At 40.8% G+C, this 13,834-nt stretch overlaps 1 protein-coding gene across 1 annotated transcript in view; it reads right to left on the bottom strand.

Moving 5' to 3' along the window:
• The window catches only part of XYLT1 (xylosyltransferase 1), a 315,294-nt gene that overhangs the window by 34,258 nt on the left and 267,202 nt on the right, over positions 1-13,834 (bottom strand). The window contains exons 7-9 of the mRNA XM_074965390.1: positions 12,979-13,195; positions 10,477-10,653; positions 4,018-4,280 (exon numbers count right to left, since the gene is read on the bottom strand). Of these exons, the coding sequence (XP_074821491.1) occupies positions 4,018-4,280; positions 10,477-10,653; positions 12,979-13,195 (657 nt within the window). The remainder of the gene's footprint in view (positions 1-4,017; positions 4,281-10,476; positions 10,654-12,978; positions 13,196-13,834) is intronic.

The following is a 13,834-nucleotide window of genomic DNA, read 5'->3' on the forward strand; positions in this document are numbered from 1 at the left end:
GATGCTTCTTTTACATGAATTACATTAAAATTCTAAGGTGGTCATCTTGAACCACTTCTCAATATTATATTTGCCACATACAAATGAAAAATACAAAGTCAAGGAAAGCCTTTCTGTCTTCCAATGGCCAAAGACTGGATGCACCACAGAGCTCTTTTCCTGCTGCTTTCTTCCAACTCCAACCAGTCTTAAATTAAATCATCATACTGACCATGAGACTCACGTCACAAAACCACCACATCTTGTATGCAGTGATTGGTATGCTTTCTTCAAGAGAGTCACACAACGGGAACAGTAGAGGGCACTGCAAGTCAGGGCACAGGAGATGCACTGGCTGAGCTAGTGCCCAATTCAAGTCAATGCAACTAAGTCTTGCTCTCATGAGTACTGGATTCATTCACAAAGGGACGTGTTCTACCCATTGAGTTCTGCAGGGCTGCATGGGTGAAACGGAAAGAAGGAGCTGGCCCAAACTTTTTAAAACAGAACTAGTGGAAGGTTGGGATTGCTTGTGCTCAGGATCATCATCATTTTTACTTCTTAGGCCTGGTCTACACAGCGAGATCTCGTGCAGAAAGCCAGGGTGCGAATCTACAGCGCACCAGCTTGCCCACAGCAGTGCAGTGAAAATCCCAGCATGCAGCGTAGTGGACTATACTGCAGTACACTGAGCCGCATTCCAGGACTTTCACTGCACTGCCGTACTGTCCGCACAGCGAGTTAGCGCATGGCAAGCTGGTGCACTGCAGATTGGCACCTGGTTTGCTGTACAGTAACTTGCTATGTCAGTATGCCCTTAGAAAGACTAACCAGGAGATTTAGTAGCTTTTCATTAAGCTCTTGAAATAAAAGACACCATGGCCACAGATTTAAATGACTTAAACTTATGGCTCACTGGTTCTTTCATCCAGAAAAAGATTTTCTTAACAATATAGAAAAAGGTATAATTTATGGCTTTGGCATCAATATCACTTGCAATTTTTACAATCCTGTAATTAACTGTTAGTCTACTGTAAGTACTCAGAAACAGATATGTGACAGACCCATTGAAAGCCTGCTGGTGTCACATCTACCCACAAAAACTAGACTCCCCACAATATAATACCACAGGGAGCTAGCAATGAAGACAGCCAGCCAGGAACAATGCTGCATTATAAGAAACCAGTACCACCAAGGCTGAAATATCTAGAGCATGAGAAATAAACATAGGAAGACAGAATACAAACAAGGCTGACACTGATGGACTCTGCTAAAACACCGCAAACAGATCACTGCAGCCAGTACAGGCAACAAACTAACTTCTGTTCTGAATACTAAGACCTCCTGTTTTATGTATATGTTGCAGCAAATATTTACAGTATCCATGAAACAGTCTGAGTAAATTGTCTCATGTCAGCAGTTGGCAAAAATGTCTAGAGGTGAAAAGAAATAAATTAAGTCCCAGCACCCTCTAATATGGCTTGCACTGAATATGTCGACATGTAATATCATCTAGTTCAAGAACAGACTGCCGGGGGTGCATTTTTTTTTGAGGCAGTGGTCTACTCCTTTTTAGGTGAAGTCTGTCAGACAATTTCTTTTATAGCAATCTTTTGGGCGGCAGCAACAATTTCTCATAGGCACTGGTTGCAGCATGGGATTGACTCTGAATGTGATCTTGAACTGTACAGCTTTCCTTGTGGTGCCTACAGCAGTGTGAAATAAACTGGGGTGGTGACTGCAATATCATCTGATGTCGCGTGGCTGCCAGCCCTACAGCAAAAGTGATACAGCCAAGGAACCCAACCCAAGTCTATTACCTCGAAGAAACCCAAACTTATGAAAGAGAAAGAGAGAGAGGCAGGAAAGAAAAGAAAGCACAGACACACAGGGGAGGAGACGCCAAAAAGGGAAGAGTTGTGTTTTGTAAAGTAAGGACTAGCCATTCCTATAAAATGTAAATTGGATGGTACGTTAAACTGTACTTGTTGCTACATAATCAGAAATTAACAATCTGCTTTGAATGTTTCTAGAGGTTTAGCCCAAGTATCCAAGTGCAGTTTCAATTGGATACGACAGTCCTCACTTCCTGCCCTGAACTGTTTCATAGTTTTGCTGTGCAGGGTTAAACAGCTATATTTCACCCCAGTGGTGATTGCATTTCAATGGTGGATGAAGGTACTGTCTCGTATACAGTCTATCAGTTTAAGCTTGAAAAGCACTTTGTGATCCTTTGAGATGAAAGGCTCGATATAAATGCAGTAAGATTATTAATATAAATAATCATCACAATGTTGGCAAAAGGAATAAGAACATAAAGTAATTGTAATATGATTTTTTTTATCAGTCACATGTAGCTCTCTTCTCCTGTCCTGGTTAAATTGCTAAAAGCCAAGTGCCGTTGGCATTCACCAGATCTGTCTCTATTTCGAATCAGGGATGGTATGCTCCCAGTTATTATTTATATCTAGTTGTTGTTGATCTTTTATTGCTTTGTAGCAAGAGCCTTTAGTGGTAGGGCTGTAATAGACATCTAGATCAGTGGTTCTCAAAGCTGGTCCGCCGCTTGTTCAGGGAAAGCCCCTGGCGGGCCGGACCGGTTTGTTTACCTGCCGCGTCCGCAGGTTCAGCCGATCGCGGCTCCCACTGGCCGCGGTTCGCCGCTCCAGGCCAATGGGGGCTGTGGGAAGCGGCGTGGGCCAAGGGACGTGCTGGCTGCCCTTCCCACAGCCCCCATTGGCCAGGAGCTGCGGCATGTAAACAAACTGGTCCGGCCCACCAGGGGCTTTCCCTGAACAAGCGGCGGACCAGCTTTGAGAACCACTGATCTAGATCACATATTGCCAGAGCTTCTCAAGTGGGACAGTACTCAGCACTTTGGTGACGGACTAAGAACACCACAGAGAATTAGGTTCCTACTCAAGAACACGTGACAGACCAACTCCATTTCTCAAACTGCAAGGAATGGCTTTAGCACTTGCAGAGCTAGATTAAGTGAATTTTCTGTTAGGGTAAAAACTAGAAGTGTACATGAGTCCCGATAAACAATGTATAAGTAATTACATTTTAGAGCAGAAAGGGAACCATACAATATAAGGGAGACTTTAAAAGATGCAATATCCTTGGGTTGAAAATAAAGAGCTTTAACATGTGAGTGCAGGCAATAAACACCTACCACAAGACTTAGCTTTGCTTTGAAATGAATGAAAGTAAGTCTGTTTAACTATAAGCATTTTTTAAAATGGATTTTTCTTCACTTGATTTATAGCTGGAAACCTTTAATAAAAGTGTGTCTTTAACATCTTTAATTTTTTTAAAAAAATTATTACTTTATTCATATTAATGGAATAATTGCCTGTTGCTTTTGAAAACATCACTGGCTGCATTTTCAGCACAAGGCTACTGCAACTGTTCAAGAAAACTTAACTTGTGTGATTACTTCTTGTGAACACCACACATGAAAATCTGCTCACAGAGGGGCAAGCAGGAACGATCATTAACCCTCATTTTTGAGGGACTGAAATCCTGTCTTCTGCTTCCTGGCAAGTACAAATGTCAGCATGACCTCTACTGAAATGAGACTAAGAATCTAGGAGCAGTGAATGTAAACAGATACTCACTAAATTAATAAATAAAACCCACTACCCAAATGGAACCTGTCACTACTGACTAGGCCTAAGAAGTGCTCTTTAAAAGTCTATCAAATAAATCATATACATAATGTCAACCCTGGACAACTGATATATAACAGTAAGTATAAACACCTTTGAAAATATGCACAGTTTATAAAAATCAGAGCTGACAAGCCCTGTACGTACGTCAGCCTATACAACAAAATGGGTGAAATGCCCTGCGTGGGTGAATTGTTCACTCCATTCTAATCCAGCACAGCCACTCTGTACTGTACATCACACCCCAATATTCAGATCTGATACAAAGCTCACTGAAGTCAGTGGGGATCCTCACTGGTCTTTGGATCAGGCCCTGTACCTCTAAGACTCCTGCTTTCACAGGGAAAAAGAAAAGTTTAAAACTAACCGGCAGCTGTTGTCTCCATCAGTGTGCAATGACGTCTCAGCTCTCCTTAGGCCCAAGCGGGAAAATGAGTGATACATGGTCAGAATGACATCACTGAGGCTATGGATGCCATCGGGCTCATCATATATATTCTCCCAATACGACCTGAGGCCTGGCGTGCCAGATGGGTAGTTACCATACAAATAATAGTCCAACTGACCAATGATTTCTTGATTCACCACGGCTTCAAATTTGCGGGCAAAGAACGTTGGCCTGGCGGTTTGCTGTGTTGATACGAAAGAAAAAATACCTTAGAGTTAGTTCCCGTTTCCAGTCACAAACCTCTCGTTCTAAGCAATAGGCTGGAGTTAAGGATGTAAGCAGCATTTACCCATGGCCACAGACGAGTTAAGCAGTAATGCTGGAGATGGAGTAAGTATTATATAAAAAGCTGTGCTTTCCTCCAACCATATTGCAGAAGGTCCCTATGCTAGTGCACAAAAGGAGAAACTTCTTGCCCCATCCTTGAGCCTTCTGTTTACCTGTCCAGGGCCAGACAGAATTTTATTCTAAATATTTGGTTTTACAGCACAGAAGTACACTTTAAAGAATCTATAGAAGACATGATTCCTGTCCTGAAGAGCTCATAATCTAAATAAAGACAGGGCATGACAAACAGCAGGAAGAGAGAAGGATAAGAATTACAACAAGACTATGGCCATTGCATAACAAAAGGATTTGAAGTCTATCAGGGGAAAGGGGTAGTGGTGTGGAAGACCTAAAAATCAAGAGTCTGCTGCTTACTTGGGTTTAGGCTTTCCCTTTGCAGAGACTATTTAAATTTGTTTCCTCTAAGATAGGAGATAGCAGATAGATACAAAGTGTGAATACACTCTAGAGAGCGAAAACAGTGAAATAGAAATCTACCACCAATAATTATAAGAAATAGGTTTGTCAACTCCAAGATCTAGACAATGTGTTTCTTTTATACAGAGAAAGGTGAACATATTGGATATATCATTCCCTTAGGACCTGGTAGGTAACTTTGCTAAGTGAACCAAAATGTCATCTGTGAGATGCAGGCAAACAAGTATAGCAGTATTAGTGGGGTACAGAAAAGGAGCAGTGTGACCTGGTGAATAGCATCTCAGCTGCTAAACTGCTGTGTGACCTTGGGTAAGTCACATCACCTCTGTGTGCCTTTGTTTCTTCTCTCATTCTTTGTCTATCTTGTCTACTTAGACCATAAACTCTTGATGAGATAACTGTCCCTTTCCCAAAGGATATGTACAATGCCTAGCACCACGGTCTGATCATGGCTAGGACCTCTACACAGTGCTGCAATACAAACATTTAAATAATAATACTAATGCAGAAAAAAAAATGGGAGAGGAGACTATTTCCTTTTGCTTAAATCACTGTCTTATAGTGGTCAGTCTCAGAGCAACAGACAACTCAGGCTGAGAATAACGTCTATCAGATCAGTGGTCAAAGATGGGCAAAGGATATCAGAGGGGTCATCTTGATTCAGTTGGGGAGTTCTACATTAAAAAAAAATCCTAAGGCGGTCAAAGCTAGTGACCCTTACCCATACGGACAAAGTATACTGATCTCTCATAGGTACTCAGATATGAGCCAGGTATAGAGAAATGAAGAGTGGCGATGAATAGCTCACTGTTGCTTTGATCTATAAAAACAAGCTGTTGTGTCCAAAGATTTTGCATTTTTGAGTAATTCCTTCTTATCACAGTATGTGGGAAATTTTTCAACAGGATTGTAGGACTCATTGGGCCAGATTCATCCCTGGTGTAACTCCACTGACTTCCAGGATGAATTTGGCTATTATAATGACAATGCTAAAGACCAATTCGCTACCAGTTGTTTGCAAGACATAACTGGTATCATGAAGTTTTGCAGTTGTCATTGAGGGTACCAGGGGAGTTATTTCACTCAGGAAGACCAGTATTATGCACAGTAATACAAATATATAGAAACTCTTTGTTTGCAACCATTCATTAGTTCTCTTTTGTTCAAACTCATCCCTGTGCACAGAGCTAGTACAAGATCTATATGCCACTCTTAAGTTCCATTTAAGCCCTCAAAATTAAGTGGGTCTTAAGTGGTGCATAGGCTTTGTGCTGACCCTCTTTACAGGAGAGGATTGCACCCTTTCAGAACAAGGTTCTTTGCCATCAGAAATAAGCGGGCAATGACCAGCAAGGATGCAGTATGATATTAGACTAAAGACAAAGCTCCATAATGGTTTCCAGACCAAGATAATATGTTTCAAGTGCACTTACTGAAAGGCTTTCTATCAGCATCACGCTAAAGTTTAGTAGAGCATACACAGAAAGTTTAGGGAACATGTTACCATTGCATGAAACCCTAAATGAACAGGATTACTGCAGCCTTCACAGCATTCCATCTATATTTTATTCTCAACATATTGCCATTATAAACAATCTTCTCTTCCTGAATTTCATCACATTTAAATGAGAGGAATATGCTAAATCAGTTTAGGGGATTAAAATGCAAGCAAGTTAGAGTCAATGCTTGTTATTAATATATGGTGTCTGAAAGCTAATCAAATTAAAGGAAAAACAGAAAGTTTAAGGGAAAAATCATGGATTGCTCTTTCATCTTTCTTGTATCAGAAGAGGCTATTTTCCAAAGAGGATCTCTTTGGATTTTAGAGTACTGTGCATGGATGGCTAGTCAGTTAGCTTGAAATCATTTTAGAAGATGATGGAAGAATTTACTTTGGAAAATTACAACTCCTTTATAACACTATAAGTTCAATGTTCCTCAACATAGCTCTTGCTTTTTTGGTTCTCATTCTGTTTAATCCTGTCCTTTTGTATCTCATTCGGGAGAAGACAGAGTGAGGCCAGGTCTACACAAGCAGCCTTTTGCCAGTATAGCTATACTAGTGTACTGTGACTGGCAGAGGGCTAGTAGTGTGGACAAACGTTTATGCCAGCAAAACTGCACTTTTGCTGGTATAGTTCACTGTAGGACCCCCCTCCCCCCAAGCAAAATAACCCGTACTGGGAAAAGCACAGGTTTTCCATCACTTGCCTCAGCTAATTAATTAAATGTCCCAAGCGGGTTTAAACGTTTTGGAATGTGAAGTAATAAGCTAGTACTGCCCATACAGGGCAGGTCAGTGGGGCAAAGAGGTATGGTGATTAGTGGTCACAAAGATAAAGTCTACACGAAAGAGACGGGTCTGCGGAAAAGGCGGGGGAGGGGAAGGAGGGGGGTGGAGAGAGAGAGATGGACTTGCAAAAGAGAGCAGGAGATGTCTGGAAGCTACAGATTTATATCCCATTGCTGTTATCTTCTTCCACAAATGGGGCAAGAGTTTTGTGCTGTGACAGGATATAGTTAATACTGGTTGCATTCAGAAACATGTTCTGGCCTTTATATGATGTTCCACAACCGAATAAGGTTCGGATACTCAGCTCCCCACCCCAGCATAGGGCTGTGATGGATGGATAAAAAGGAAGATGTGGGAGAGGGACTGGTAGAAGAACTATGCCCTTTGTCTAATGAGGGTTGCCCAGCAGTCCATGGGGAAGCTGCTGTAAGTTAGAGCAGCCCCTGGGACTCACCAAGCTTACTGCAGGTGCTTGACAAGCCCCCAAAGCAGGCAGAATCCTGGAGGCACATAAATGCCTTAAAGCCACCCTTCCTGAGAAGAACAGTACAAATCTAGCTCACTAGATCAACACAAAGAAGACAGAGTGTTAGAGAGAGATTATAAATAGTGGTTTCCTCCCTGGTCAATAAATGAGAGGAACCAAAGATACATAACCAATGTTTACTGATTCCTTTCCTGAAGTCTCTACGCTCTGTATTTCCAAAGACAATGGCTTCTGCACTAGCAAGTGTTCATTTCAGAGGTTTCTTTTTTTATTAGAGAGTATGACTGCTGCCCAGCTGCACTGGCTTTCCTGGAATGGGCTGTTGCAAAGTCCTGAAAAAAAACAGCCACTCCCTACAGAGTGGGAGAACTCTCCTCTCTCCCCTGCCAGAGAACCCTGTTGTTCGATTGCAGTGGTGAGGAGGCCTGGATGCGGAGAACACCAAGTTCTTGTTATCCACGTCTGCCCAATTGGCAGGAAACAAGGACAACATCAGAAAAATCAATCGTATCCGTCACAAAGTGCAGTAAGGGTGCCACACCCAGCCAGAGAGGGTGTAAAGGGAACCTGAGTGGGAGAACATAAGACAATGAGCTGTTGGGCGTCTGTTTCCCTTTTCTGAGTTTCTTCCTTCTTTAAACATGTGCCTTTACTTTTTTTCTTCAGTGAATCAACCCAGATAATGAACTCTTTGAGGAGCTTTACAAACATATTTCTTGTGTGGCAAATCAAGCTAGTTTATATATATATATATGAATGGACACACACATATATATAGCCTGATTATCCACTTCACTGACACTTCTGTAAATCAGGATTAATTTCATCCAAATCAGTGGATGCTCCCCAGGTATAAAACTGCTGTGAGTGAAAACAGAACATGGCCCATTATATATAATTAGGTCACTAGATACAGATAAAAGTTAGAGAGGGATGGGTGAGGAGTGATTTTGCCATGTTAACTTACATGGAGACCAATTAAGCACAATGCAGTACAGTCAATCTGTACAAAGCAGTTGTGAAGAGCACTGGGGACAGAAGCTGAAATTTCCCTTCTCTCGCACCAGTTCCCATACTGAGAGCCAGTTCCATCTCTCCTTCATGTGATGACTCACCATGTGCTGGGGAGATGGAGCAAACTTTTCATGATGAGCAGTCAGCATGAGACCTGGAGCCCCTGCAGCACTAGAACAATTTATAAGAGGTCAAGTAGCGAGCAAAGAATATGCAGATGCAGAAGTGCAGAAGCCCAGAAGAGGAGCAAGAACAGAATTTTAAACAGTGTCAGCTGAACATAGCTTCTGTTAGGTTATACATTTCACAATTCCTGGAAGGGCTTTGAGAAGGACAGGGAGATTGGCTATCAAAGGGCTGAAAAACAATCATTTAGCTGTATAGTTTATATGTATAGATTTGCTGTTTCAAAATGTTAACAGGGTTCTGGGAAAGGTGCCATCTATGGCAGAGGCTCTTACTTTTTGATCAGTCCCTTTTAAATTTCCTGCTTTGTACTATACAGAATCTTGGATGTATTAGTAGTTATACACTTCTTAATTTTCCTTAGCTTTTAAACTGGCTTTATTTTATCTTGTTCAGGTTTTGTGTGCCAGCTTTGGGCAGTGGTAGAGTTCAAAGGTGCTACAGATCTTCTTATAAGGAATTATTTTTCACTCTACGACTGCTCAGATCATGTGCTCGCCCCTCTGATATTCCCTCCCTCTGTAGCACACTTTATATTCCTTTGCAAATTGAGTCATATTTTTGGTGAAATGTGTGTATTTCAGGGACTTTCTCATCAGGTATATGTCAGAAGTCTCCTTTTCCGCTTATTTCAACTTGTGATTTCTGAGCTTTTAGTGAACAGTTTGCCCGATTATTCCCTGAAACGTGGCTAACGCATGTTTTCGTAGCTTGGAGATGGGTCAGACGCTGCTGATTCTCTCTAGTTTATAAAGGCTTTTTACTTATTCTTCGCTGGACTCTTTACTGGATCAGAGTTTGGGATGCCTGGGTGTGTCAGAGAAGCTCTTTTAGGGTAAATGTCTTGTTTAGCATTTTTGAGAGTGCCTCTGTCACTGACATTAGCCATGCTTGGTATATAGTATATTTCAACAGAAATAAGGTCTCTGGTTTGGACTGGCTGTCATTTATGCTTCATTACAACCTGCCCCACACAAAGCCTGAGTAAACAGGCTTTGCGCAGGGAAACTTGCAGGGACTGGGCAATGGAACTGCAGATCCAGTAACTTGGTCCGTAGTCCAAGAGCAGCTTCTCTCATGTGTGGTTCACTGCCCCCTTGCATTGGGAAATGCTTGAAAAGATACAAACTGTAACACCTTGCTTTATGCAACACACCGTAATTTATTGTTAGTACCAAGCACTCAGGCCTATTACAGCCCAGAGCCCAATCCCACCCACTGCCCATCCAATGTTGCTCTCGTACGCGTCCCTAGATAGTGTAGCATAAGGGGGAAATCAAACGTCTTAAGGTTCCTATACTGCAGTTTTGCCAACTCCAAGTGTCAAAAACCATAAGTCAGACCCCCAAAATCATAAGATTGCCTTGCAAATCATGACTTTAAAAATTATAATTACAAATGTTGGAGTCCTTTAATTTGCCTTTTGAGCCTTCAGGGTTCACTCGGGTCACATTTTCAAGCTTTTCCCCTTCAAATATGAGGGTCAGAATCTTCCTTTTTAAAAAGTGAAAACAGATTCTTACATCATTACCTGAATCCATAGCTATGAAATTAGACTTCTTCCCAACATCAAAGAGATAGAGAGATGAAAAGCCAGCCCCCCTGACACATGGCAAGCAGAGACTTGACTTACCTGAAATCTGTGGAAGTCTGCTGGTTTGAAATCATTAGGCGAGCAGCCACACCAATCAACAATGTGCTTGTACTGACATTTGCAGCCCAGTTTACGGTTCCAGTTAGTGATGCGCAAATTGTTGTCCACCATGGAGTCACAGTGAGGGCTATTTTCCAGGACAGTATGAAAGAAGGACTGCAAGAAAATAACAGTTCAGTACATTCAGCTCCTCAGACTTCGGTTTTCATCTTCACTTTCAGCTCAGAAAACCAGCCTACAGTCCTGAACCTTGACCGACCTGGACTATCCTATCTAGAAGTAAGAGAGTTACCTTCCCTTGTAGCTTTGCCTTGGTCCATTCTCTATAGGATAGAGAGCATAGCACAGTGCGGACACAGCCCAAACAATAATAAAGTCTGGGGCAAAGCCATGCTACAAAAGGCTGATTGGCCACAGGCATTCTAGCTCTTTAGACCTCTGGAATGACTGGCTTTGTGATCCTGAGACTGAAAGGCACCATTCTCATTACTGTGCTGTATTTATTTCAGCTGTCCGAGAAATTCCTTCTCCAAGGGATCCCCATTATTTTGTCTTCGAAGTTACTCTGTGGTCTACTACGCTCAGAACTGTTTTCCTTGGAGACACGTTGATGATAAATTTCAAAGCATTTTCTATAACAACTCTCAGCCTGTCTCTTCCACCATCGTTACTGATGGAAAAATAAACAGCCTCATAATCAATTCTTCTGTTCGTCTGTCTACCTCAGAGACCAAGGATTACTTGTAATGTGCTGCTAGTTGAGTGACCTCATACGGAAAAATAACACTAACCCCAGCTACCAGAAAGACATTCTGTCTCCTGCAATTACTTCTGAAACTGTAAGTCTTTATTTGCTGACTCAAGGCAGCAAGGAATTCCTATTGGGTTCTCCTAATTATCTCATCATAATTTCAGCTATTACATAAATCCTGTGTAATGGGGACCGATGTAGCAGGTTAACAGGTCAGGAAAGGCAGAATGATTTTTAGAAGTTACATATGGACCTAGCATAAGAAAACCTTGTGGAGGGCAGCAGTGCAACATGATCAAATTTAGCTCTGCGAAAGATGATTTTTAGGAGCAGTGTCTTGTCTTTAAAAACTGCTATAGCATGATCTATAAATAAATGGCATAGCATTAGCATGGCTGACCCCCAAATAATCCCCCTACCCTTTTTTAATGTTAAATGACAGCCCAGTGAATATAGATTTTACGCTTGAATTGTCTGGTTAAACCCATAAAGGCATACATTCCCAGTCAAGCGAGGAAAAAAAAAACCCTACTACCCAATTTCTCATTGCCCTGTGTCCTTTCATAATGATACAGAAATTCTCTGCAAGATAATGGATGAAAAGGTTATCAGAGTTGAGAGAAGTGAATTTTAGAAGAAATAGGATTAAAGGGAGATTATTTAATGTGTGTGAAATAATAAACCCCATCAAATTATGAGAACCACTGTGCTCAACTGAATGACAAAAGGTCTCTATTTGCAAGATTGGTCTCATCAATCCACCAAAGACTCAGGTGCCACCACCGAGAAAGGCTGATATCATTAAAAGACAGTCATTAAGTTAGCCTTCCTCACAGATACTCAGGAACACATACAGCGCGTTAATACCTTGGAGAAAGAGTCTGACAACCCATGGGAGCAATGGATCATCTTTACATCTAAATCACACTTTTGGATCACATTCAGAATGGAACATCTACTTTTGTTTGTTTATCTCATCCATCCTGGGAAATCCCACAGCTAATGATTATGGAGGTGATGCTCTCAAATACATTTAGAGATACAAGAGGGATCAGTGCAAAAACTCCCCACAAATTCTGTGAATCGGTCCTAAATATTGATAATCTTGAAGGAAATCAATTATTCTTTCTCGTGAAAGAACAACCTGTGAAAATGTCAGACTGTGTACACTATTTGAAGATAATGCACACCCTTCCTGACAAACTGCTACATGTTAGACTGAAACAAATTCTAGTCTGCACTCCCTTCTGCATTACTTAGAGCTGGAGTGATTTCTGAGTGATCTAGATTATTTGTGACTGTGCCTTCCAGCTGAGTTTTGAATTGAACAATAAATCTTTGTTTGCAGACCTTTCATTTTAACGTACTTATTTTTTTTTTTAAATAAAAGGGATGGATGCGATGAGGAAAGCTACTTATGGATATAGGTCTCCATCCCTATTAGTTTTTAGAAGTCTTTATAGAAGGACATTTGTAAGGAAAGGAAACTTGAAGTTTTGGTTACTCTGTAATAGTTTAACTGGTTCAAAATGTAAATAACCAACCAAAGAAAAAAAAGTAGTTGAAATATTAAAAGGCTTAATCATCGTAAAATTACTTTCTGTTAAGCATACATGGGGCCCAATCCAAAGCCCACTGAAATCAAAACAGAGAATCCCAATGACGTTAGTGATCTTTGCATCAGGCCTAGCGACAGCTTTGAAGAGTGAGGCTTCTGTAAATCCACACACCTCAGCGGGAAGCAAAGTATACGAATAGAACCTCTTCATCTTTGTCACCAGATCATCACTGGAAAAGATGACATACTCCACAAAGTTCCTGTTCAATAGGAACCAGTCTGACCCTCCATCCAGAGTTATTCCTTCTGGGATTTTCCGGTCTCCAAGGCGCCACATGTGTGTATCACATTCTAGGAAAAGCCTGTCCAGACCTTGTTTTCTAATAAACCTAGGAAAAAGAAAAGGGAGCCATGAAAAGTTAATTGGTGTTTTCTTAACATCACTAGCACTCAAAATAAAGAAGCTACTACAGACAAATGAAATAAATGGTTATGGTTTATATGAGTGTTCCATTTATAAATTGTTTATAAAAGATTAATAAATACTTTAATAAATAATGAATCAGTTGTTATACATTGTTAGAGTCCAAAGGTCAATCAATTGCTTATAAACACCTATACGCTTTCTGCTGATGTCCTTATAAATATCCACTACACATGCGCCGCATGTCTGTAATATGTTTATAACATTCATTAACCCGTTACAAACAGAACTGCAATATAAAAAAAATCACTGAGAAAATCTAGGTATTTATATTTAAGATTTAATTGATTTCTGCTTTTAAAGAAGTCAAATAATTGCTTTTGAAAGATACCTAATAACTTTTCAGAAAATGGAAATTATTTTCTTGCTGAATTATTGTTCCACGTACATTTCTATCAAAGGCACATAAAATCAGAAGTAAAATTTTATTACTTTTTGTTATAGAACAAGTATGTTTCCCACCCTCACTTTCAAGTCTAGAGTAAATAATACTGGGCATCTTTTTTGTTTGTTGCTGACCCACAGACAAAAGAAGCAATGATAG

The sequence above is a fragment of the Natator depressus genome, chromosome 10 (assembly GCF_965152275.1).
Source record: "Natator depressus isolate rNatDep1 chromosome 10, rNatDep2.hap1, whole genome shotgun sequence".
Classification (NCBI taxonomy): Eukaryota; Metazoa; Chordata; order Testudines; family Cheloniidae; genus Natator; species Natator depressus.